This window comes from Ambystoma mexicanum, chromosome 8 (assembly GCF_040938575.1).
Source record: "Ambystoma mexicanum isolate Mex_15411 chromosome 8, UKY_AmexF1_1, whole genome shotgun sequence".
Taxonomy (NCBI): Eukaryota; Metazoa; Chordata; class Amphibia; order Caudata; family Ambystomatidae; genus Ambystoma; species Ambystoma mexicanum.
Genome location: NC_090929.1, coordinates 1,659,601,224 through 1,659,624,813, shown reverse-complemented (window position 1 = coordinate 1,659,624,813; position 23,590 = coordinate 1,659,601,224). Strand labels below are relative to the sequence as shown.

The 23,590-nt window shown below is 46.4% G+C and overlaps 1 protein-coding gene across 1 annotated transcript in view; it reads left to right on the top strand.

Moving 5' to 3' along the window:
* The window catches only part of PRDX3 (peroxiredoxin 3), an 89,807-nt gene extending 80,289 nt beyond the window's left edge, over nt 1-9,518 (top strand). Inside the window, exon 7 of the mRNA XM_069611929.1 lies at nt 9,229-9,518. Within this exon, the coding sequence (XP_069468030.1) occupies nt 9,229-9,279 (51 nt within the window). The 3' untranslated portion in view covers nt 9,280-9,518. The remainder of the gene's footprint in view (nt 1-9,228) is intronic.
* The last annotated feature ends 14,072 nt before the right edge of the window (nt 9,519-23,590 follow it).

Below are 23,590 nucleotides of genomic sequence, written 5' to 3'. Positions count from 1 at the left end.
CAACCGGCTTCCCGGTAGAGCTTTGGTGAAAGATTGGGGAGATTGAGATTGCCCCGCATATGCTGAACATGTACCAGAACGCAAGGGACCAAAGCTCCCTGTCCCCAGACCTGAGGGAGGCCACTATAATAGTGTCGCTCAAGGCAGACAAGCCCCCCCTAAAACTGCGGTTCGTACAACCCATCTCCCTCATAAACAGCGAAACAAAAATTCTGGCCAAGGTATTGGCAGATCGCCTGCAACAGGTCATTTTATCTGTGATCCACCCGCACCACTGCGGTTTCATGCCGCAGAGGTCAACCCATATGAACCTATACAGGCTACGTTCAGCTTTAGAAAGATCTGACACACTTCGAAGACCTCTGGCATTGCTTACCATCGACTTCGAAAAGGCCTTTGATTCAGTGCACTGGGAGGCCATATGGGAAATAATGTACTGCATGGGCTTTGGCCACCAATTCATGACATGGATAAAACTCTTGTATGGTCACCCAAGAGCGAAGGCCAGGGTCAACGGTTGGCGATCGAACCCCTTCGCCCTAGAGAGGGACACAACGCAGGGCTGCCCCCCCGTCAGCTAGGATCTTTGCAATCGCTATTGAACCCAATGCTGTATTGCTGAGGGAGACAGTCATGGGAGGGCTTCCGATGGTCAGACACATGGGAGGATAAGGTTTCACTGTACGCAGACTATTTGTTGATCTACTTGAAGGATCCAGTTAACTCCTGCTCCATAATCACACAGTTGCTAGAGAGATACAGAGCCTTCAGTGGATTACACGTCAATTGGTCCAAATCTATATTTTTCCCAATCAGGAGAGCGAACAATATAATACCTGTAAACTGCCCGTACCATGTTTAAACAAAACAATTCAGCTACCTAGGCATACAGATCACGAACAGCCTTATAGATTATATACCTCTGAATCTACACCCCATCACAACAAGGTTTCTAGAGGACACTCGCCACTGGATCTCGTTACCACTAACCCTATTGGGCAGAGCAGCCCTATTCAAAATGATTGCCCTTTTCCCGATTACTGTACATTTTACAAAATGCCCCGTTATATGTCCCAAGAAACGAATTCCAGAAAATTGATCGCACCCTCTGAAAAACTGTTATGGTCTAATGGTCACCCGCGTATAGCACTCGCCACGCTTCAAAGATCCATTTGGGACGGAGGCTTTTCACTGCCCAGACTGCAAACATACTACTGGGCCAGTCAGATGGCGGTGGTGAATGACTTATTACACGGGGAACCGACACTGCCACACGTCAGAGCAATAAACTCGACCAACGAAATGCCCCCTATATAACTCCTATATAGCGACCCAGGCCGTGTGGCCTCCCCATCCATGCGGTCTCACATGTTACAGATCAGGGTAGATACACACAAATACATGGAATGGGACATGAAATTGACACCCGGGCAACCGCTTTGGAACAGATACCTCCCAAAAATAAACAAACTACCCCGATGGCCCGCCTGGGCGGCTCATGGGATAACAAAGATCGAAGACGTTGTGCAAGAAGGCAAGATGGTTACATTCGAAACCCTACAAGCCTGTTGCTCCATCACCAGCAGAACACTACCACTACACTCGAATGAAACGGACAGTACAAACACATCTTCTGGACATGAACAACATGCCCGAAAACACCCCGATTGACGCAACATAGTGCCTAAACAGATTAAACACAAGGTCACCTCAACCATGTACAGCGCGATCACCTCCTTTTCCACAAAGGAATTAGATGGCCTTAAGGCCAAATGGGAGCGGGATGTGGGGACACTACAACCAGAGGAATGTACGGCTGCAATGATGTACCCCCGTGAGGTGGCCATTTTGTCCAGACTCAGGCTCGTTCAGTTTAAAATACTACCCGAGAGTGGCGCTCTATCGATGGGGTAAGGTCTCAGATTCACGATGCCTGCGATGCAGACACAAGGATGGTACCTTCTTTCACATTTTATGGGAGTGTGACCGCATACAGCAGTATTGGCTAACATGTTGTGATGAGCTAACAAAGGTCCTGGGTAAAACTATGCCAAGAGAGCCCAAACCACTGCTACTGGGTATAGTTGACAAAATTGATTTGTCACGATATGAAAGGTTGTTTCTGTCGACTGCCACAGTAGTACTTAGGAGGAACATCACACAACTATGGGGATCGGAAGTGACACCCAACTATGATCAATGGGTTACGGATGTTGATATATGCGCCACGATGGAACACAGTGTGTATACCGCAAGGGACTGCCCTGACAAAGGATGCAAAATTTGGCAGAATTGGGTAGACTCTCATTGACTGGTACATCCCCCAAGTTAATATTTACACCTCTGGAAAGAAAGCGAATCACGTGAATGACATTGTAGTACCATTTAACACTGCTGGCGAATGGGCTCTAGTGAACCTTTGGTTGATGCTCACTGAGTAAGGGGGTTTGGGAGGTTTCACAGCGTCTTTGAGTAGATGTAATGTTTATTTGCATGTGAAAAAACCAATAAAAATTGGTTGATCCATAAAAGGAAATCAGCAAAATTCAAAGGTTCCTGTGGGTACTTTCTAGTCTCTTGGATGAAAGATGCAACACCATCAGCGGTTTGAGTCGGAGGTAAGAGGGGGTTGCCCTAGACACCTCTACATGCACTCCAACACTCCGGAGCGACTTTCTGGGAAAAGGTAAGCAATACCTTTTTCCCCACAGTACCTTTTGGTTGGAAGAAAACATTTGTAGCTGGATGCTCCTCGGTGTTGCAGCTCTGGACCCGACCTCCGGATTCCTTGGTCTGATGACGAAAGGCAGGACATTGGATGGCATCTCTCAGCAGCAGTCTCGAGGGAGGACCTCTGGCACAGCTTCATCAACTTCTCTGGTCACTGCGGTTTTGGCGCCTTTTATGCAGCAGCAATGAAGGACGCGATTTGCCTTACAATATTATTCGGTACCTGCAGTCCTGCACTCTGTTGAGGGAGTGACATTGAGGGCTCACTCTGGAGTGACATTGAGGGCTCAGCAAACACTTGGACAGATTCGCCCTTTCCACAATTATGCACAAAAAATAGACAGCAGGTCACCTGGTATTGGGGTTGCAGAGCTCTGGAAAGTCACAGGACCTCGGGAAATGGCTCAAATTAAAGTTAGTCTTGGGACTGGTTGTTCCCAACAGTCAAAGGGAAGGAGTTGTCCTCTTCGGAGTTCTGTCGCACAGAAAATGGGGTCAGGACAGCAGAAGCCACTTGACGGTATTGCATAGGGTCTGTAGGCATCTCTGGTCGTCTCCTTCTTCGGTTACTTCAGCTTCCAGTGGTCGACTTTCTTTTCACTCCAGGAGCCTTGCCTTTTATCCAGTTCTAGCACTCACTCCTTTTGCAATCTCCCTCAGCAGTTTTCAGAAATGTGGCGTATGGCTATCCAATTAGGACAGCCAGACCCCCAGTGGGAGCTGGTTCCGTTCTGTCACTCAGGCAGACAAAGGACAGGGGGGGTGGAAAACTTCTCCCCCACTTCCTGCCTGCGCAGACACTCTGGAGCCTAGGCGGGGACACTCAAGGGTTCCCGCCAAAGGCAAAACGCACACAAAGGCCTCCCGCTCCCAGAATGGTAGAATAACTGCTGACAAAGAACAACCACACTAGTAATGGCGAAAAAAGGCCCCAAGTTAGGACCTGGGTGCCTCTATTGTGCACTACAGAGGCTATGGACATAGCCTGCGGTAGGAAAATCGCACAATAGTTGGTAGGACATATCCATTGCCACCAGCCATAACTAGGTGGTTATCTGTGAGTAGAAAAGGTACAGGAGCAGAGAGAAGGGGGGCATACTAGGTATCCCATTTGGCACTCCACATAAGGTGTGTGCCAATCTCTCAGTCTATGACTTTGTTGGAGAGCTACAATGCATCTCTCTATCCTTAAGAACTATAGTTACTCTAGGATAAAGAAAAGAATCTCAAAAAACGACTTTGTCCCCAGCAACACTGCTCCTAAGGTGATGTGTGCTGCAATAATAAAATACAGATGCCTTTTAAGAGCTATGGAGGAAAGTAGACTCCATAGGAACGGGTAAAATACAAAGAATAGAGTTCCAAAATACAGAGCCCATAAGAATGAATGAGTGGGGAATGGCTCCATTCACTCAGGGTTAAAGAAACTGGACCCGAAGTCCAGCACACATTGCTCGGGTCTCACGAGGAGAGGGGATGACGCATAAAAGTGATGCATCTCCCGAACAGTGGTAGATCCATTCCTACTTCCCATAAGCATTTAGGTGTTTATCCCAACCTCCTATGAAGAACGGAAACCTCGTATGTGTGGTCCACCATCGGCTAAAAAAGCAGGAAGAATGAGTTGGCATTACCCTAAGAATGATTGTATGGGTTTGTGTGTCCAGAGAAACATGCCACATTTGATATAGAGTAGAGCGAAGGTACAGAGCAGAGGCACCAGCTGGCACCTTGGCATACAATGGTGAATCCTCCTAGGGGAGACACTGGGATGTTAAAGGAGGAAAGTGGAGAATAATTGAGGCACCTGAACGTTTTAAATGTACATAACTTAATTTTCAAGGTCGGGCCTCATGAGGAATGGGAAGGACTTTCAAGTAAGCATATAATCCTAGTTATTTTCAGAAAATATGGCGGATGGTTGAAAGTGCCAGTAGTAGGGTTTACTGCTCAGAAGTGCCAGTAGAGCCGCCTGAGCGGGACATGTGCATTGGAATCCTTATGTTTGAGGGAGAATGTGGAGCTCAGTTAAGGTCGTTGGTATGGTGGTTGGCATAACTGGTAGATCGGGGGTACGTTTACCCACTGTTTTCCATGGCTAAGTGTCCTGTGCATCTGCCATGTTGGTACTTTGCCTCCAACACGCTGTAGACCTAGTTGCATTAGCACGCCCTGTTACTCGGAACACCACGATACACTGCTTTTACAAACTATCGGGGGCTCCAGAATCCACTGGGTTACACAAGCGATGCATGGTGTCCCCACTGTCATGAACTCCAGTGTGTGGTCCTTTCCCACACACTCAGTTTAATTGTGAAAGGAAAGAATGCAATGGGGGAATTTGGTCTACTGGGAAAAGTTGGCAATTGTGCAACCAGAAGATCCAAGATCTGATCCCGGCTTGACCACTTACCCACACTGTAATCTTGGCCGGCCTTCCAAAATGGCCAGCGCAACGTGGGATGAGAGCGAGGTTCTGTGTTGCTAGGCAACACACATCAACATAAGCAGAACCGCCCACCGGCAGGCGGAAGCCGGCAGCGGAACAAGGCCAGGACTAAGGCCTTCCACCTGTTTGCCCCTGTTCGCACCGGTTCGCGATGTCATACTGTCACATCCAACCCAAAGCCATGCGGAGCACCGGCAATCCAATCGAGGAAGTCACCTATGGACTACACCAATGAATGTGAGAGTCAATTTACACCCGGGGAGCCATACCCCACATATCAGTATCTCACATACCATCCTTCTCACTCCGGTAGAAGCTTGCGCTTACTATCAAGGCTCCACAAGGCACTCCTTCCCAGCAACCCTGCTCCTATTGCACACTAACAATCGCATTGGCACAAGACTGCCCCCACCAGCCTACCCCATGAACAAAAGACTCGGCACAACCCACCAGCCAATGGGTGTAAAGAAAACCCGTCCACTTATTATGCACGCTCAACTCATAGCAATGTCTTCACACCATTGTACATGATAATTATGCTACCACCAGGGTCTCACCCCTGCCCCAGAACACTATGCCTAACACCATCTTGAATGATGCCTGTATTCCTGAAAGTAAATTGCATGAATCTATTATCATTGATAATGTACTACCACCCATCAATGCTAATGTTGTACTACTATTTGTCAATGCCAATGTTGTACTACTACCTACTATGGCCAATGCCGCTTGTTAGGACCGACCCATTTCCCAAATATCTTTACCGAGTACCATTATGAATGATTCCTGCACTGCTGCAAGCAATTCCCATGATCCTAATGTGACCACCACCAATGCCATAAGCCCCATCAGTAGCATGCACCTAAAATGCTCTTTGATCAACGCACAATCTATTAATGCCCGTGCCCTTGATATTCATGACCTCGATATCCTTATGATAACCGAATCATGGCTTCATGAGGCCTCAGGCCCGGCACTATCACTAGCCCTTCCACCAGGATACAAAATCGTCAGGCAGGATCGCACCACCCTGGGGGGGGGGGCGGAGGGGGAAGAGTAGCCATCCTAGCGAAAGACTCCTTGGCAATCAGGAAAATAGACTAAGGTCATATAGACACCAGTGACTAGTCAGACCACTGCACTATTACACTTCACATCGTCTACCGACCACCTGCCCACATTGGGGACTTCCAAACAGCCCTCATTGACCTTCTCTCCGACAACCTGAAACATTCCACCAAAGCCATTCTACTAGGTGACCTCAATCTTGGGTTTCATGACACCAGCGACCCTGCAGCAAAAGCCCTCAATACAGCACTCGAAACCCTCGGGTTCTCAAACACCCTCTCCAACCCACCCACATACAAGGCCGCTCCCTGGACTGGATAGCCCAGCACAACTGCCCCATCACCATCGCAGCCAATATGCCCATCCCTTGGTCAGACCATCATGCCATTCACTTCACAATCCCCACAGCCAGAAATAAACAAACACCTGAGCCACCACTGCCCAAAGCACTTACCAGAAGCTCCGGGCAGCTCACTAAAGAGAACCTCCTCCCATTCCTTGACGGACCAGCATTCAGGCCCCCATTCTCAGCTGACCCAATACTCTAGCTAGGTCATACAGCACAGCCATCAAAGCAGCAGTCGAAGCCATTGCGCCTCTTAAACCACGTAAGGCTAAACCAACCAGCCACACCAACACTTGGTTCACCCCAGACCTCCTCATACTTCGATCTGAGAATCGTGCTGCGCTTACACTGTGGCAAACCACACACAGATGAATCTAAACTCAATTTTAGATCTAAAGCTAAAGAGTACAAAAAAGCTATAATCCATGTCAAAGCCATCTCGTTCAAGGCCTGAATCCAAGAAGCCCAATCCAACACCAAAGAGATTTTTTCGATCTTCAGAGACCTAGAAACCCCCACACCTACCACAGAATTTCACCAAGGACAAAACTTGGTGCGACAGTATCCAATCTGCTATGAACGCCAAGCTCAACACCCTCCAAACTAAAATCCAGAAAACCAGACAAGCACTCAAAACCCCCACACCCACACCGCCCTCCTCACTACCAACCCCCCCCCCCAGCAACACCAAACTCCTTCTCATTCAGGGAAATTAAAGAATCCGACATGATTAACATCATGAAATCCATAAAACCATCAAATTGTAAAGGGGACATATGCCCTGCCACACTTATTAAGGACTGTGCCAGCCACCTTTCCCCCTTCCTCACAGCATTTGTGAATGCCTCCTTTGCCACGAGTAAAGTACCTGCATGCCTTAAGGAAGCCTGGTCCGCCCACTCATTAAAAAAAACCTTCCCTAGACCCCTGTTCACCTAACTACCGACCCATCACGACAGTCCCCTTTCTTCTCAAAATACTGGACATAGCAGCTTATCTACAGGTACGATTTATTGAGGACAATAAACTCCTTGGACTACAACAATCATGTTTCCGCCCAGGTCACGGAACTGAGACAGCCCTACTTGACTTAAAACCCCAAATGGACGAGACAAGAGACAAAGGGAAAACCGCGCTCCTCCTCCTCCTCCTCCTCGACCTATCGGCGGCATTCGACCCCGTAGACTACCAAGTCCTATGCCACCTCCTCTACACTACAGCCAACTTCTCTCCCAATGCCACCGCATGGATCGCATTCTTCGTGCAAGGGAGGACTATGCAAGTTTTCTCAGACCTTGCCTCAGCCTCACCCTCCATCATCCCATGCGGCGTCCCGCACGGATCATGTATTTCGCCAACCCTTTACAATATTTTCACACAACCTCTCTTCCTCATCCTTGACTGCCTGGGCATCTTGTATACTAACTACGCTGACGATACCCAGATCCTCCTCACCCTCACGGGAGACTATGACACTGATGCATATACAACAAGATACAAGCATGGAAGGCAGCCAATGGCCTATGCCTCAACTCGGACAAAACCGAGCTACTCCTAGTAGGCTCCAAGGAAACACTCAAGAACCTTGACTCAAAATTCAGTCGGTCATTTCACGATTGATATTAAAATCCCAGTGGCTAATTCAGTAAAAACATTAGGCGTCTACCTAGACTCTAATCTAACGATGACTAGGCAAGTGAACGCCATCGCCTCCACAGCAGCATACCATGCCAAACTGCTGACAGCAGCCAGACCTTTCCTATCTAAGGATAACTTCATCACAATTGCCATAGCCATCACAGGATCAAGACTTGATTACTGTAATGTACTGTTCCTGGGCACCTCTACCAAAAACATGACCAAACTTCAGACTATACAAAACAACGCTCTAAGAGCAGCCACAGGAATACCCAAGAAAGAGCATATCGCGTCAGCTAGGAAAGAGGCACACTACTCCCAGTAAAAGAGTCCTCTTTAAAGCACTTGCCCTCACCCATAAGTGCATCCACCTCACTGCTCCACCCTACCTCTCTGAGAGAATCCACCCTGCTACATCCTCCAGACCGACCAGAACTCCATATACAAACATGCTCTAGAGCCAGAGCAGGCGGGATCAGCTTCCCGTACCTAGCACCACTGCATTGGAATGCCCTACCACCACCCCTTAGAGCTGAAGTCTCTCACCTAGCATTCCATAAGTCGCTGAAAACTATGCTCTTCAACTAAAACGCACCCAAGACAGAAACCCTACTCATTCTCATGTTGTAGCTAATATCTGTATCTGAATATGAATAGAATGCAAAGAGAATATACCTCAAGCTCAGAGTATATGTACTCCTGATATGTTATCCATCACATGTATGTAACTCTTTTCGTAACTAAGTTATGCCACAAGTAACAGTGCTGCAATGCCTTTGGGCTGCATGTGCGCTATATAAATGTAAAAAATAAATAAATTGGAGAAATCCGTTTATCTCCTTGCACCTATGTTCCCTTATCTGCTAAAACTCAAATGCCTCGGATTACCCATCAATATTAATCGTTTGAAAAGGAAAAAAAACTGCCAATATTTAAATGTTGTATTATCTGATTTGCACCTCCAACACCCAAATCTTGTTTGACGTCTTGTTTGCAGATCAAACCCAGCCCAGAGGGCTCCAAGGAGTACTTTGAGAAGGTGAACTGATCCGCTTCAGATTGGCCACTGATGATAATGTTGATGATCGCCGCCGCTGGCCGAGTCATGCTCTCACTGTGGAAGGAACTTTGTGGTCCCTATGGATGGCCAAAGCCAACATACTGATGCAGAACATTTAATTTACACCACTAACAATAATGTGGAGTCAACAAATTTGATTTTCTATGTCCGCTAAGTAGATGCCAGAGAGACTTTTTTTCGTGATTAAAGATCATGTTATCGTTTAAGTATCTCCTGTTTTTTTTTTTGTTTTTTTTTTAATGGATATTGGAGTACGTCTATTTGAATGGCTGTTGGAACCAAGGCCTATTTATTTACAATGCTCACATTCCCAGGTCCTGCTTGGTAAAGTGCCTTCTGTAACACCGCATGTGGAATCAATGTGCAGTCAGAATGTGTTCTTAATTTTAGAGCCTGATTGGTTCAGGGTAGAGTAGCAGCGCAATCGGAGCTCGCTTCAAGGCACCACAAGGAGCTCTTCACAAGTACAGCGCCATTGCCCAGATGGAGGAGCTATTTGGACCCTTTCCCTTCTGGAGTGGAAGACTTCCAGACGTCTGCGTATCAAAATGCAGACTGACAATACCCGGTGTAGATAGTATTTCTTCTGTTGCCCTGTTTACACTTGGAGCAGCTTTTATACTACTTACCTGTCCCCACCCCTCGCACCCCTTCAATACCTGTTCTGGGTCCTTTCTTCTCTATTTGGGCAACATTTACCCTAATTTCAACCCTCCCTAGACTACTAGGCCTCTGCATTTGCCTACTTCTAGCATAGCCACCCTCTCCAATCTCCCACAATACCCTGCTCTCCTCTGGCCTAATTGGTTGGGCTTGGGTCATGTGATCCTAGCACCTATCTACAACAAAGGGTGATGTCTGTTTGGCGTCTTGCCCCCTAACGCAGCTCTGTCACCAGTCATGTTATGGCGGTAGGACCATTGCATCGAGATCCCTTGTGTCTCGAAGATAACGACTTGTTGACCGCCACTTTAGACTTCCCACCACCTGGTTCAAGACTATTGAGTTCATAGCTATAATCCGCACACTGATGGTGACTTTTGACATTGGCTAAGAATTTCTGAACACTGCCTCGCACACTATGACCATAGATTGAGAATTACTCAGTCTGAAACCTTCCTCTGAATCATGGAAATGACGACTAGGCCAGGGCTCTGCAACCTTTTGGCTTTGCACATGTTTTGGACAAAATCCCCCATTAGTCCTGTTAGGAAAGATTCCTCTTTACTGCACCTTTCCTTCCATTTCTATGGACCCCCAAACCTTTTGCTTTTATTTTTGTATCTGCCCTGCTTTTTACAGTACAGTGAAGCTTTAAGCTATGGGGAAACTGACATATCCTTCAGGCTGTCAGTAATGGCAAACATAGTTTCCCTTAGTCTAGTTACTTTGTTAATACTGTTCTTAACTTATCACCTGTGGTAACTTTTTATCATTCTACAATGCATCTTACAATGGGGTACACTTTTGTTTTGCCCTAGACTAACACTGCGAAGATTTTTGGTTACTCTAGGTGTGCCAAATGGACAAGCAGGTGGCGGCAGTGACTTTTTACTGTTTTCTGTGCTTTTCGTTTTAGCCTTGCCACATTTGGCTACTAGCTGTGGCTAGTAGGTCTGACTGTTCGGCCAGGGCTGCTCCCATTGCTGGTAGTACCTGACCGATTTGCATATGGCTAGCTCCCCTTTGCAATGGTGCAGACGGGCTACAAAAAGATGGTTTGTAAGGTTGCCCAGAGCAGTGTCAATGGTTCAGATCAATTCAAAACCTTCCAACCATCACTTTTTTTGGTTTTAGTGGTCACACATGGCCATGCCACGAGATGCTGTGCTTGTCCTTTGGCCATCTGGTCTTTTAGCTTTCTTCCTGCCCTGCAAAGCCAGATAAATCCTTATGTGGACTTTCCAGTGCCTGGGAAAGCAGAGGCAGGCTACTGGAGGGCTATGTGTGTTCGCTGCCAGGAAGTGGGCAGGGACTGTCTGGTTCCAATCCACAAACTGGTGCCAGTGAGTCTGAGTGGCCTGCATGAGTTTTGCCTGATTGGACCACAGCTGGGGTATGTGTGGGGCAGAACTGTCATTGGCTAGTGGGAGCTGCTACTCTTACCTAGCTTTTAGGCTACGAAGAGGCCCCTGCAACCACTCTGGATCCTGGAGGAAACTGAAGGTGCCAGAATTCCTGTCCAGCTACAAGACTGTGGACCCGTCGGAAGAAGGCTTAGCGACCAACCTCTGCTGCTGCCCTGGTAGAGCCCTGTCCTGTGGAAGATCACCAGCAGTCCTGCAAAGGAGCTGTTACCCTTGGATTGGAGGGAACATCCATTCTCGACGTCAGCTCGGAGTCCTACGAAGAAGAGTCTTTGGGAGTGCCCCGGGACTGCCCTGTGCCTATGGGCTACCGTGCTGCAGACACCGCTCTTCCAAGCTTGTGCAACAAGAGTTTCCTCTACAAAACTATGTGGTCCTTGCATCAAGGGGACCCAAGATAGGAGGGAAAGACTGACTGCGGCATGTGAATCGCTGTGCATCGGTGGCCGTTGTCCAAAACTGCTTACCTGTGTCCATTCCTGTCCTGAGAGGGGCCCTGCATCAAGTTCAGCTGCATTCTTCACCTGCGAAACCTTGCACCAGCATTAGACACCGACCGGAGAGAAGCTCGAACCTGCAATCCCTGGTAATCAACAGCTGAGGCTGACAGTGGGAAAAGCAACCATGAACCCTTCTCAATCGACCTGCCAAGTCCTGTGAAGAATCGGAGAACAGAGGGTGAGTTGTAGCAATACTTACCTGAAACCCTTTACTCCCTTTACTCCCTTTTTAAAAGTTTGATAACGTTTAGAGACTTTTAGATTACTTTGGCTTTGTTAGCTAGTTTAACTTGTCACCTGACACTTCGAAATGTTCACTGGACCCCAGAGACCCTCCCTTCATTTTTTTTTTTTTCCAGCTTCACAAAACTGTATGGAACTTCACTGAACATTTGAGCACGAGGCCCCAAACATCTTAGGGATGGACTTTGGAAGTTAGGATTGAAGCTCTGTGGACCTGTAGTGCTCATACTAATCTGTACCTTCCTTTTCAGAGGTTTGATATGTATTTTGCCCTGCTCCAGTAATTGTATATATGTATCTAATTTTTAGTATTGACGGATAATATTACCTGTTAATAGTCATTTTTCACTGTGTTTTGGCCATAAGTAAATAAGTATTTTTATACCTGTTTGTCTAAGTGTGTTCCTTGACTGCCTCACTGTGTGTGCTCATTGTGCACCCCTTACAAGCTCCCCACCTCTTGAGACTTGTCCTAGACCGCTTGTGTTGTTACTTTGAACTGGTTTGGCTACAGCTCCCAGAGTAGTCGCGTCATAATAATAGGTTGGCCTTCTATACGTCCACCAGGCCAGAGTATAGAAAATCAGCCCTAGCCAGCATAGTCCATGGCGAGGGATGATGGGGGGGGTTGCAGTACAACACAGCTAGCTTCCCACAATTTCCAGAAGACTAGGTTCGACACACCCTCTGCAACAGCCTACTGCATCCATCAACCTTTGGAATTCTTCAGCTGGAACAGAAAACTCTGATACCCACACGTCCACCACCAATATGAAGAGGAACCAGAAAGATAACTGAGTCCGAGCAGCCAACAAACCGTGAAATTAACCCTTCCACCTTCTCCCCGATACACTTGAGGTACTCCATTCCTGTAACGCTCACCTGATTCTCGCAGAGGCGCCGGTCTTGACTGGGCGACTACCGTATCTTCAAAGGTGATGTGTAGCACCCGGTTGGCTCTTTGGGCTGGACCTCTGTGCACTGTATGCCTGACGTGTAGAGTAAGATGTCTGCAGATAGAAAATATGGGGTTAATGAACTGGGGTTATTGGGGTGTCCCTATCTCTTTCCTCTTCTCCTCTCCTGTAGACCCCCAAAGGTTAACGCTCTCACCTTAGGTAAGTGAATGCCGAGCTCTCCATCTGCCTCGGGGCAGGGTGCTGTAACCAGTTTCTTCACTGGATAGGTAGCGCAGGCCTCTTGACTTCAGAGGACTGCTGTCCGTCGTTTACTGCACGAACGGTAAGTTTCGAGTCATTCAAATGTCTTTAAAGTCTTTAGTAATGATGTCTCTTGTTTTGCAGGGTTCCGGCGATGGCGGATGACAGGCTGAAGTGAGTTGAAGATGGAGCCTGTGTGATGAATAGAAGCGCCTGGAAGCACGTAAGTAAGCGCTTGTTGCCTGCTTCACGATGCGCTCTAACTGTCTTTTTATTTTGCAGGTACGAGTTCGGAGCGGCTGCAGGGTGCCGGAATACCCACTGGATTAGATGTGGAAAGGAGTAATGGCACGTGAGTATTAAAGTTCCCCAATGTCTTTAAACGCACCTTGTTTTGTCTTTCAGATGCGGGATGCAGCGCCGAAGGCCTCCGGAGCGTGCGAAGAGTTGGTAAGATTTTGCCTTTCAGATGCCGGAATGCTAACCTGTTCTTTCTTGTCTTTATAGGTGTTGCTGAAGACTGGATTCAGGATGGTAAGCCTTTGCCTTTCAGATGCCGGAATGCTAACCTGTTCTTTCTTGTCTTTATAGGTGTTGCTGAAGACTGGATTCAGGATGGTAAGCCTTTGCCTTTCAGATGCCGGAATGCTAACCTGTTCTTTCTTGTCTTTATAGGTGTTGCTGAAGACTGGATTCAGGATGGTAAGCCTTTTTCCTTAGGCCCAGGACCGGATGCAGAAGACACGATGAGCGTTCTGCTGCAGAGGTTGCAGAATAACGCAAAGCAAGATTCATCCACCGGGTGTGGTTTAAATAGCCTCCTGTAGTGCTTAGGTGTCTCCTTCCACAGCCACGCCTAAGTAAGAAAAGAGTTCCTGGTAAGAAAAGAGTTCCTGCCTTCCAGAAGAGTTCCAGTGTTCTGAATCTAGGGAGTGGCTCCAGCCCCACCCAACAGGAAAAGTAGTTCCAAACAGAAGAGGATCAGAGGCTCAACTGGCAGGCAAGTAAGCAGCATGGTCTGCTGAAGGCAAGTCCACCCAAGCATTATGAGCCCGGCGCTTCCAGCGCTGGGACTGGGCATATTTATGAGCCTGGTGCCACTGGCGCCAGGACTGGGTCCAAAAGGTCCCAATTGGGACTGGTTGGCACTTGGAACCTGGGTTATGGATCTGCTTCCAAGGGAGTTGGGAAAACCCTGACCTTTTGGAAGCAGAGATCATGACAATTCCCAAGGGAAAGGCACCAATTTATGAGGTGCTAAATTTCAAGATCAGTCTATAAGCAGCACGTTTGTCAGGCAGATACAATGCCTACCAGCCCACCACCTCCCGCACCTATCAAAATACTGCACCAGCTCTTGGGAGCTTTCACAAAAAAGTATGCCGATCAGCATGTCAAAAATGTATATCCATCAGTTTGTGGATGGTGGCTAGTAGACAAACACACTTCTATTCTAGCCATTTCGCAACACCTTTTCCAGAATTGGGATACAAATTGGCTCCCTCTATCTGAGATCACTACTGACAGAAAGCCATGTAGACCTACGATGTGTTCCAGAAAAACTTTAGCCAACACGGATGCCAATGGAATTCCTTTCAATGCAATAAAATGGGCCATTTTGGTAAGTAATTCCACACCCACCAAAATTGTGTTATAACCGAATCAAGGGGGTAACTCTGTAATGAAATACATTAATATGGTGTGCCATGGTGCAGGTGGAATAAGTAAGGGTTAAAGAAGTCCTGCAGGTCTCTGCTTTGAACTTTTATTTTGGGCGCATATACCACAAGTTTGGATAAAATTGATGTTTTGCGCCAAGAAGGCCACCAGAAATGTCTTTTGACCTGAGCTATCGTTGGATGACGCTGCTGCATAGCTCCATGATAATCTGCCATGACCTGCGCTTGCAGGTCCCAAGTGGGCAGATAAAGACAACCCTGCAAGTATGGTAGATTCTCTTAGATCGAACACTTGGGTCCTTTAGATTCCCAGGCCGCTAACTCCGAAGTGGTCATACTAAGCCGAATCTTGGACTTCAAATCCTCTTCAGAAAATCCAGTAGCTCCCAGCATTTTCTCTTCCGGAATAATACTCGCTGGGTCCTGAGTAACTTCAGCATCTTCACTCTCCCTGATGCATAACAAGGCATCCGCCTTGCCATTACGTACTCCAGGGTGGTAGGTTATGACAATCGTATTCCGTGAAAAACAATGCCCAATGGAGTTGTCGTGAGGACTGAGCTTTTGCATTACGTAAATATTGCAGGTTTCTGTAGTCAGTAAGAACCGTGATGGTGTGTCGAGCCCCTAATAGATGTCTCCATTCTTTAAAAGCATTTTGTATTGCTAGTAATTCTTTGTCCGTGATAGCATAATTTAAGTCTGCTGCTGAAGTTTTTTTGGACCAAAAGGCCACTGGGTGCAACTGTCCGGTTTCCAAATTCTTTTGGGACAATCCTGCTCCCATGGCAGCACTGGAAGCGTCGGTCTCCACCACAAATGGTAAATCACGCTGTGGATGTCTTAACACCAGAGCTGTTGTAAATGTATTCTTTAAAGTCTGGGAAGCCTCTTCTGCTTGAACGGTCCAAGCAAATTTCTTATGTTTTCGTAGTAACTGAGTTATTGGATAGACTGAGAAAAACCAGATACAAAGCGCCGATAAAAATTGGCGAATCCCAAGAAACTTTGGACTCCTTTCACCGACGTGGGAGATGGCCAGGTTAAACCTGCTTCTACTTTTTTTATTATCCATCTGAATTCCCTGTGGTGACAAAACGAATCCCAAAAACTCCACTGAAGTTACATGAAAGGAGAATTTTTCCAATTTGCTGTACAACCAATGTTGCCGTAGCTTTGTAAGTACTGCTTGAACATGGGCAATGTGTTCTTGGCCGGAGGCGGAGTAGATTAAGATGTCATCAATGTACACCACGACGCACACATCTAATAACTTGCGTAAAACATCATTCATGAAATTCTGAAAAGCGGCTAGGGCATTGCATAAGCCAAAAGGCATCACTTGGCACTCGTATGATCCATACTTGGTACGAAAGGCAGTTTTCCATTCATCACCGTCTTTAATTCTCAACAGATAAGCTCCCCGAAGATCTAGCTTCGTGAACATTTTAGCATCTTTGACTTGGTCCATTTACACTGGAATGAGTGGAAGCGGGTATCTGTTCTTTACTGTGATCTGATTTAGCATACGATAATCTATACAGGTACGACGGTCCCCCTCCTTCTTTGGCACGAAGAATAGAGGAGAGGCTGCAAGCGACTTTGAAGGCCGAATGAATCCATTAGCAATGGTCTTATCTAGATATGTCTTCAAATGTGTATTATTTTGCTATGTTCAGGCATAGATTCTGCTACATGGGGTTTGAGACCCTGGAATTAAATCAATTTGACAATTGTAGGGCTGATGTGGCAGCAGCACGTTTGGCTGTTCCTTTTCGAATGCGTCCTGAAAATCTTGATACTCTGGCGGTAGGATTCCTATTAATCCTAAGGCGAGGCCTTCTCTACATACCGCCTGAACCTCTTTTCATTAAGCTTTTTCTTGACTGTAACACAAGCTTTTGCATTCTTCGGTGAATACCAAGGTTCTGGCATGCCAATAAATCTGTGGATTATGTTTCTCTAACCATGGAATACCTAAGATAATTTTGAACTTTGGAGCACTGATTAACAAGATCTTTTCTCAATGTCCATCCTGGCAAAGCAAGGTACAGACTTCAGTACACTTAGTCACTGGACCTGATATTAGCTGAGTACCATCAACCGCTATAACATTCTCAACCACTGGCTTTGGGTTCATAGCAATACCAATCTTGCTTGCGAGTTCGTGATCCATGTAGTTCCCAATCGCACTGCTGTCCACGTATGCTTCTAGAGCATGCATTTTGGAAGGTTGAAGGGCACTACTTAGGACGACTGGTACAACGAAATGAGAGATCTGAAATTCCTTCTTATGGCTCAACAAACCAACCTCTAAGCTTGTCGGCCGTTTAGTTTTCTGTCAGCTCTTCCTTCTGTTCTCCTTTTTCAGCCTTATCCAAGGCTCCTATTGGTTTCTAGGGAGGTTTCACCAGACAGATACGAAGGTGATGTCAAGCTGAACCACAGTCGACATAAATTCTGTTGTCCTATTTTCTCTCTTTCCTCCTTTGAAATGGGAAGCGAGCAACCCCCAATTGCATTGGCTCAGGAAGACTCATTTACATGGCGACTCCCAATGTCTTTTGGGCGAACATAGAATGATCTATTTTCTGATCGGGAATGGTCTATTCATCGATCTTGTAAAAGATGGTCCAGTTGTATAGTGAGATCCATGAATTCCGCACAACCCGTGGGAGGGTTCACAACCCTGTGCCAATATGTCTTTGAGTTCCCTTCATAAACCCTGATAGAAGATTGTTGGTCTCTTTTCTTCTGGCCAATTAGTTGCCACTACCAATCAATTGAAGGAAGCTACATATGCCAGCCAATCTTGACTGCCTTGGCGTAAGGAACGTAATTAATTGTCCAAGTCCTGTCCTTGTGTATGGCAGGCAAAGTGCTTCTCTAAATCCTGCTGAAAACCAGGAAAGTTTCTTAACAAAGGATCGTCCCGGTTTACCAAAGGAATGGACCAATCTGCAGCATGCCCACCTAAATAGGATAATACAAATGCCACGTTAGACTGATCTGATGGGAAAACCCCTGGTCTGCACAGAAAATGCAAATTACACTGATTGATGAATACTGTGAAACGCTTTGGATCCCCCATAAATCGTTCTGGTGGGCTAATGGAATGTTTCCAGGTAAAATCACCTGAACAGGAGGCCCTGGTGAGGAACCTTGCACTGGAGGGAGACCACCTGGAAGTGGGGCTTGATCTGCTTGTGTTTGTAGAAATTGACGACCCAATTCATCAGTGCGTTCTCTATTAACCACTAACTCCCGCCTCAAGGAATTTTTTTCAGACCGTGCTGCATGGACTTCAGCACGTAACTCCCCCAATAGCTGGGACAAATGATCTATATCTGTGGTTTCCATTACGCTGGGGCAGAGTTTTTTTTTTTTTTTTGCTTACCTTGTCTCCACAGGAGCGTAATGATCCAAAAGTTGATCTGCTAAACTGGTTTTTAAAGTTTTTGTTTTCCCCCTGTAATAAGAGAGATAACAAGAAAGTCCATAGACTACGCCAATAGCCTATACTTGGCTATGCCAGAATGACTTTAAAAAAAAAAAACGCATACAAAATGCGGCAGCCAGACTGCTTCTAAAACTACCCCAAAGAGAACACATCACACCTGTGCTAAAAACACTACATTGGCTACCAATAAAACTAATAAAATTCAAAACAATGTGCATCGCACACAGAGAAGTACACAAACAAGGTGCTGAGTTCCTGATAGACAAACTCCGCCTACACCAACCAACAAGAACTCAGAGGATCTTCTTTCTCTCTTGCCAAAAACCAGGAACGACCTACTAAAATACATACGCAACACAAGAAACCACCTACTATTCAGAAAACTACTCAAAACCTGGCTCTTCACTTCATAACTAGAAGACCGCCCACTGGGGGGGACACAGAACTAAAACGACGAGGAATGAAGAGACGGATCCCGATTCGCACCAAGCAATCGACTGGGAAAGATTCTAAGGAAGATGCTCCATGACATACCGAACTAACCAAGAGACAGCCATGATAAGACCCAAAAAACCAAACGCATAGCAAGACTGAGACGGAAGCACCGGGACGAATCATTGATGACACCCTGGCCCTAAACCATAGCCACATTCCAACAGACCCATGTCACGATAGATAGCAAGAGAATGACTAACACCCATTCCTCAGCCCCGAAACCAGAGGGTGACAAATAGACCCACCCAATCACATTATACAAAGCTCATTAGGATACAGCTGGGAGCGTGCAGCGCCATCTTACACAAGCAACAACCAAACAATAGCTTTTAAGAAAACACTCCACAACATACCAAACGACTAACCAAGAGATAGCCATGATAGGAGGACCCTAAAGACTGAATACATAGGCTGACCAAGACGGAAATACTAGGACATCTCAGTAACAGCACCCTGACCTTGAACCACACCAAGCTCCAACAGACAATTATCACAATAGATAGGGAATAGGGAGCACCCTACCTCAGCTCCCACACCAGAGGGAAAGGAATCGGACATACCTATCGCACGATACAATGCTCATTAGGATACAATTGGGACAGCACCCCTCCATCGCACACTACATTCAGACAGCCTATAAGGAATCCGCAACAACCCCACCCACAGGAATACAGCTGAAACAGAACAAGAAGTATTAGAACCAGGATACAGACCCCACTAACCCAACTTTCAAATCTCTACATACTCAACCCACCCAAAACTCGCACAACCATCTCTCACCCAGCAACCCGCACCCACTTTACCACACTGCATCAACAACACACAAACAACACATAGCCAGCACCTACAACACACAAGGTCTCGCCCGATCCGAAACTTGCACCAAAGCTCAGCGCACTGTGTATACCGAACTGAAGCCGCCAACATCACACCACTTCTCCGACTCTTCTTCTACCCCCTCCACCCCACTAACCCTTCCCGCCCTCCTTCTTGTTTACACATCCACCAGAGCACCTGGGGACCAATTCTGTTGGTGACAGTGCCCTATATAAGTACCTCTAACTTAAATAACATAAGTAATACAATTCACATGGAAAGGCAGGGTGGCACGCCTGAAGTGGGATGCTATCACAGAAGCATACGATAGGGGTTGCCTTGCTGCCCCGGATTTTGAACTCTATTATTTAGTAGCACAAGCTCATTACGCGGGATATTGGCACATATCTGACACTGAGCCACCACATGTGATGTATTCATGCAATTATTAATGCCAATGTCTGTCTGTAACCCAAATGCAAAAGTAAAATTAAAGTTTTAAAAAGAAATAAGTATGTTTAACTTTTATTCCACATGTGTCTGCGTGACAAGTACAAGTATCTGTGTATTTTGTGCATCTGTGGAGTAGCGCTCGTTTGGAGGAGCGTTTGTTTGAACTGAATTTACCTAAACAGAACCAGCACTGCGAGCCAGGTGGGCTCTTGCTGAGTGTGCTTCCTGGTGGATGCGGGGCACGTGATAGATCACGTTACTTACAGCCTCTACTTCAACTCCTGCCCGAGCGGGGTATTTTGTGCATCTGTGGAGTAGAGCTCGTTTGGAGGAGCGTTTGTTTGAACTGAACTTACCTAAACAGAACCAGCACTGCAAGCCAGGCGGGCTCTTGCTGAGTGCGCTTCCTGGTGGAGGGGGGGCCTGTGACGAGCATGTGATAGATCACGTGACTTACAGCCTCTACTTCAACTCTACGCCGCAAGGGTGGTTGTGTCAAGCCCGTCTGAGTCAAGGGCGCTGGCTGTTGTGCGGCTGTTAGGCGCTGGAGGCGTGTGCATCGAAGGTGCTGGGAAAGGGAGAAGTGTGCATTCCGGCGATCCTCGTAAGTAGAGTTTGCAGAGTCCCTAGATTCAGCGTGTTGGGATGGCCATATGCGTCTGTAAATGACGGTGATTGGAAGACAGTAAATAAACTGACCACCCCAGCAACCGACAGTATTTATACTGGGGGCTTTGTGTGCTCTCGAATAGTGAGCGACGGGAGACTGTGGGGCTAGACCCTTTGATCCCAGTCGCTTCTTTGCTCTACGCAACAAGCCACTGCACATCATTTATCTATAGCTCATATTCTTAGATTCCAGTCGCAATATGATGGTATAAGTTTTAGTCAAACCTTGCCCACTGTGAGAAGATTTTAGCGGAGGGTGCTGCAGGTGTGGTCCTTCTGTGACTTTTGTGCTCCTTGGTTGAAGAGGAACTAATTGGTCTGGCTGTTATGCTGACCAGATCTACGAAATCAGGCATGACTTTACATACTCAATCTCCATTTCTCACAACCATTCATAATGGTATGGGATTGTCAGTCCAGCATGAATGTGTGACTACGGCTCGGGGCTTGGCCAAAAAAGGCACGATGGTGAATGGGGACATCCGAATGTTTTGCAGTGGTTCACTTTCAGCCCATAGAGCTAAGAGGGGCGTGGCTAGTGTTCAGACACAGATGACTGTGGGTGTGTATAGTGTTAACCTTTCAAGGGTAAGTCCTGCACCTGACACTGCCCACCCCACATTAGGCACACCACTGAGTCAATCACCTGCTGTTGCGTGCCAAAACTCTCGCCTGCATGAGTTATCCATCTCTGATACAGCATTGTTAGAATCGTTAACTCAAGGAGTGATTCTCCCCATTGCTATAAAAAGTGCCCCACAAGTGGCAGGGGATGCTGCCATCATTGACCTAGATATGAATGGATTGGCATTCTCTGATAAATGCATGTCGGATAATTTGTCTAGCACACCTATGATGTTCACAGACTCTTCCAAAAGCTTTGATGATGATTCAACTGCATCAAACGAGTCAGTGAGTGTTGGTCCATGTGTGTGCACCCTGGGCACAAACGCTTCTTTTTGCCCTGAGGTGTGCTCTCGTGGGACTAGCATGCACTTGGATTCGAATGCGTCAGTCATCCTTCAGTCTAATATCACTTTACAAGCGTTGAATTTGGCTGTTCAATCACTAAGAGACTTGTTATGCTCCTTAGATCAGAAAGTCATGAGACAGGGAAATTAGATTAATAAATTGTTGTCTATATCTGATGGGAGGGGGAAAGTATCTATGTGTGCAGTAGCCACACAAACATCTTTAGAGGTTCCCCCTCCAACGGTGTTATGCCCGCTTGTAAGTAATCTCCAAAATCAGGGATTCATGAGTATTCTACCCTGCTTTGACTCTGTTATACATGAAACAGTCCCTGTAACTCGAGAATTGAGTCCACTTGTGACATATGATTCGCGTCCTGAGTGCGCTCATCCATCGAAGCTCGCATCTGTCCAAAAAGTGTACTCAATTTTTAATTGTGTTAATAACAAAGTGACCAATGTGAGAAATGGGGATGTGGCTCCGAAAAAGAAAGTACTTAATAACACAGTTGAAAAGAAGGTAAAGATGAAATTGCCAAAAAATCAACCGACCCCCAAAAGTATAGGGCAAGCTACTGCTAAACGATTTGTGAAATCCATTTCGGCATCAATTGTTGCAAACAAAAAACCAAGTGGAATTAAAAAAAATATATATGATGTTGAATCAAGTTAAGTCAAGGGAACCTATTACAACTCTTAGTGCAGGGGTGGTGGAAGAGTATCCCCCTCTAGATGCTTTGATGAATGAGATTGCACAGTTGAAGTCTCAGGTTGGCTCTTTAAAAACATTGTCGACGACGGAAAGTAGTCAGCTTGGTGCAAGTGAGGCCACTGTTCTATCGTGCACAGAAGAGTTAATGCGACATAGAGCGGAAATGAGGATGGCGGTGGATGCTTATATGCATGGTCAGCATCTTCCGTCTTTGATATTAGGGGCTCCCGCTACTCAGCAGTGTTTATCCAATAATGGATCTAATACATTGGAAAATGCTGCGAGGCAACCCACAATCAATAATGATGCAAGTAGAAATAGAACTATTGATCTGGTGGCCCCCATCTTGAGTACAACTCCGGTTAGCATTGACAACAATTTCCCGATTACAAGTGACTTCACGACCAGTGTGAAGCCAATAATGCCGACTCACATGAACATTCCTGGTGACCTCTCCAACACAGTGCTATCACTTATTAAAAATGCACTAGGGGACTTGGGAATGAACATGAAAGGCAAGGAATCTGTTCCTTCCGGTTCTTCATCAGGAAAACAAGAGAGACCAAAAAAATAGGACTCGACCGGCCCTATGCTCTTTGATCCTTAAATGCAGACAGGCTCCCTGCACACAGTATTATTTAAACCGAAGAGCCATTTTGGCAATTTTCTCTGATGTACCGCCACTACAGGACATCACATCAGCTGATTTAACTCTGGTAGAATTTGTTCTCAACCAGAACTTAAATGCTGTTCGAATTTGGACTCAATCCAGAGTAATTCAAAATTTAGTTTGGCAAGCAAAGAGCTTCCTGTTCGACCTGGGTTTTGTACTCAGTGTGGAAACAGACAGTACGCCTAGTCCGTCAGCATCAAGTAGTATGGAATGTGCTCCTAAGTCTAAAACCTTGCCTCGCAATCATACAAATAATAAACAATCGTTGCATGGAGGGGGGACTTCTGCTTGCAACTGCAATTCAAATCGAAATTAGCTAAGCAACCCTAGCGGTCACCATTCCCTCTCATTGGTCAGTTG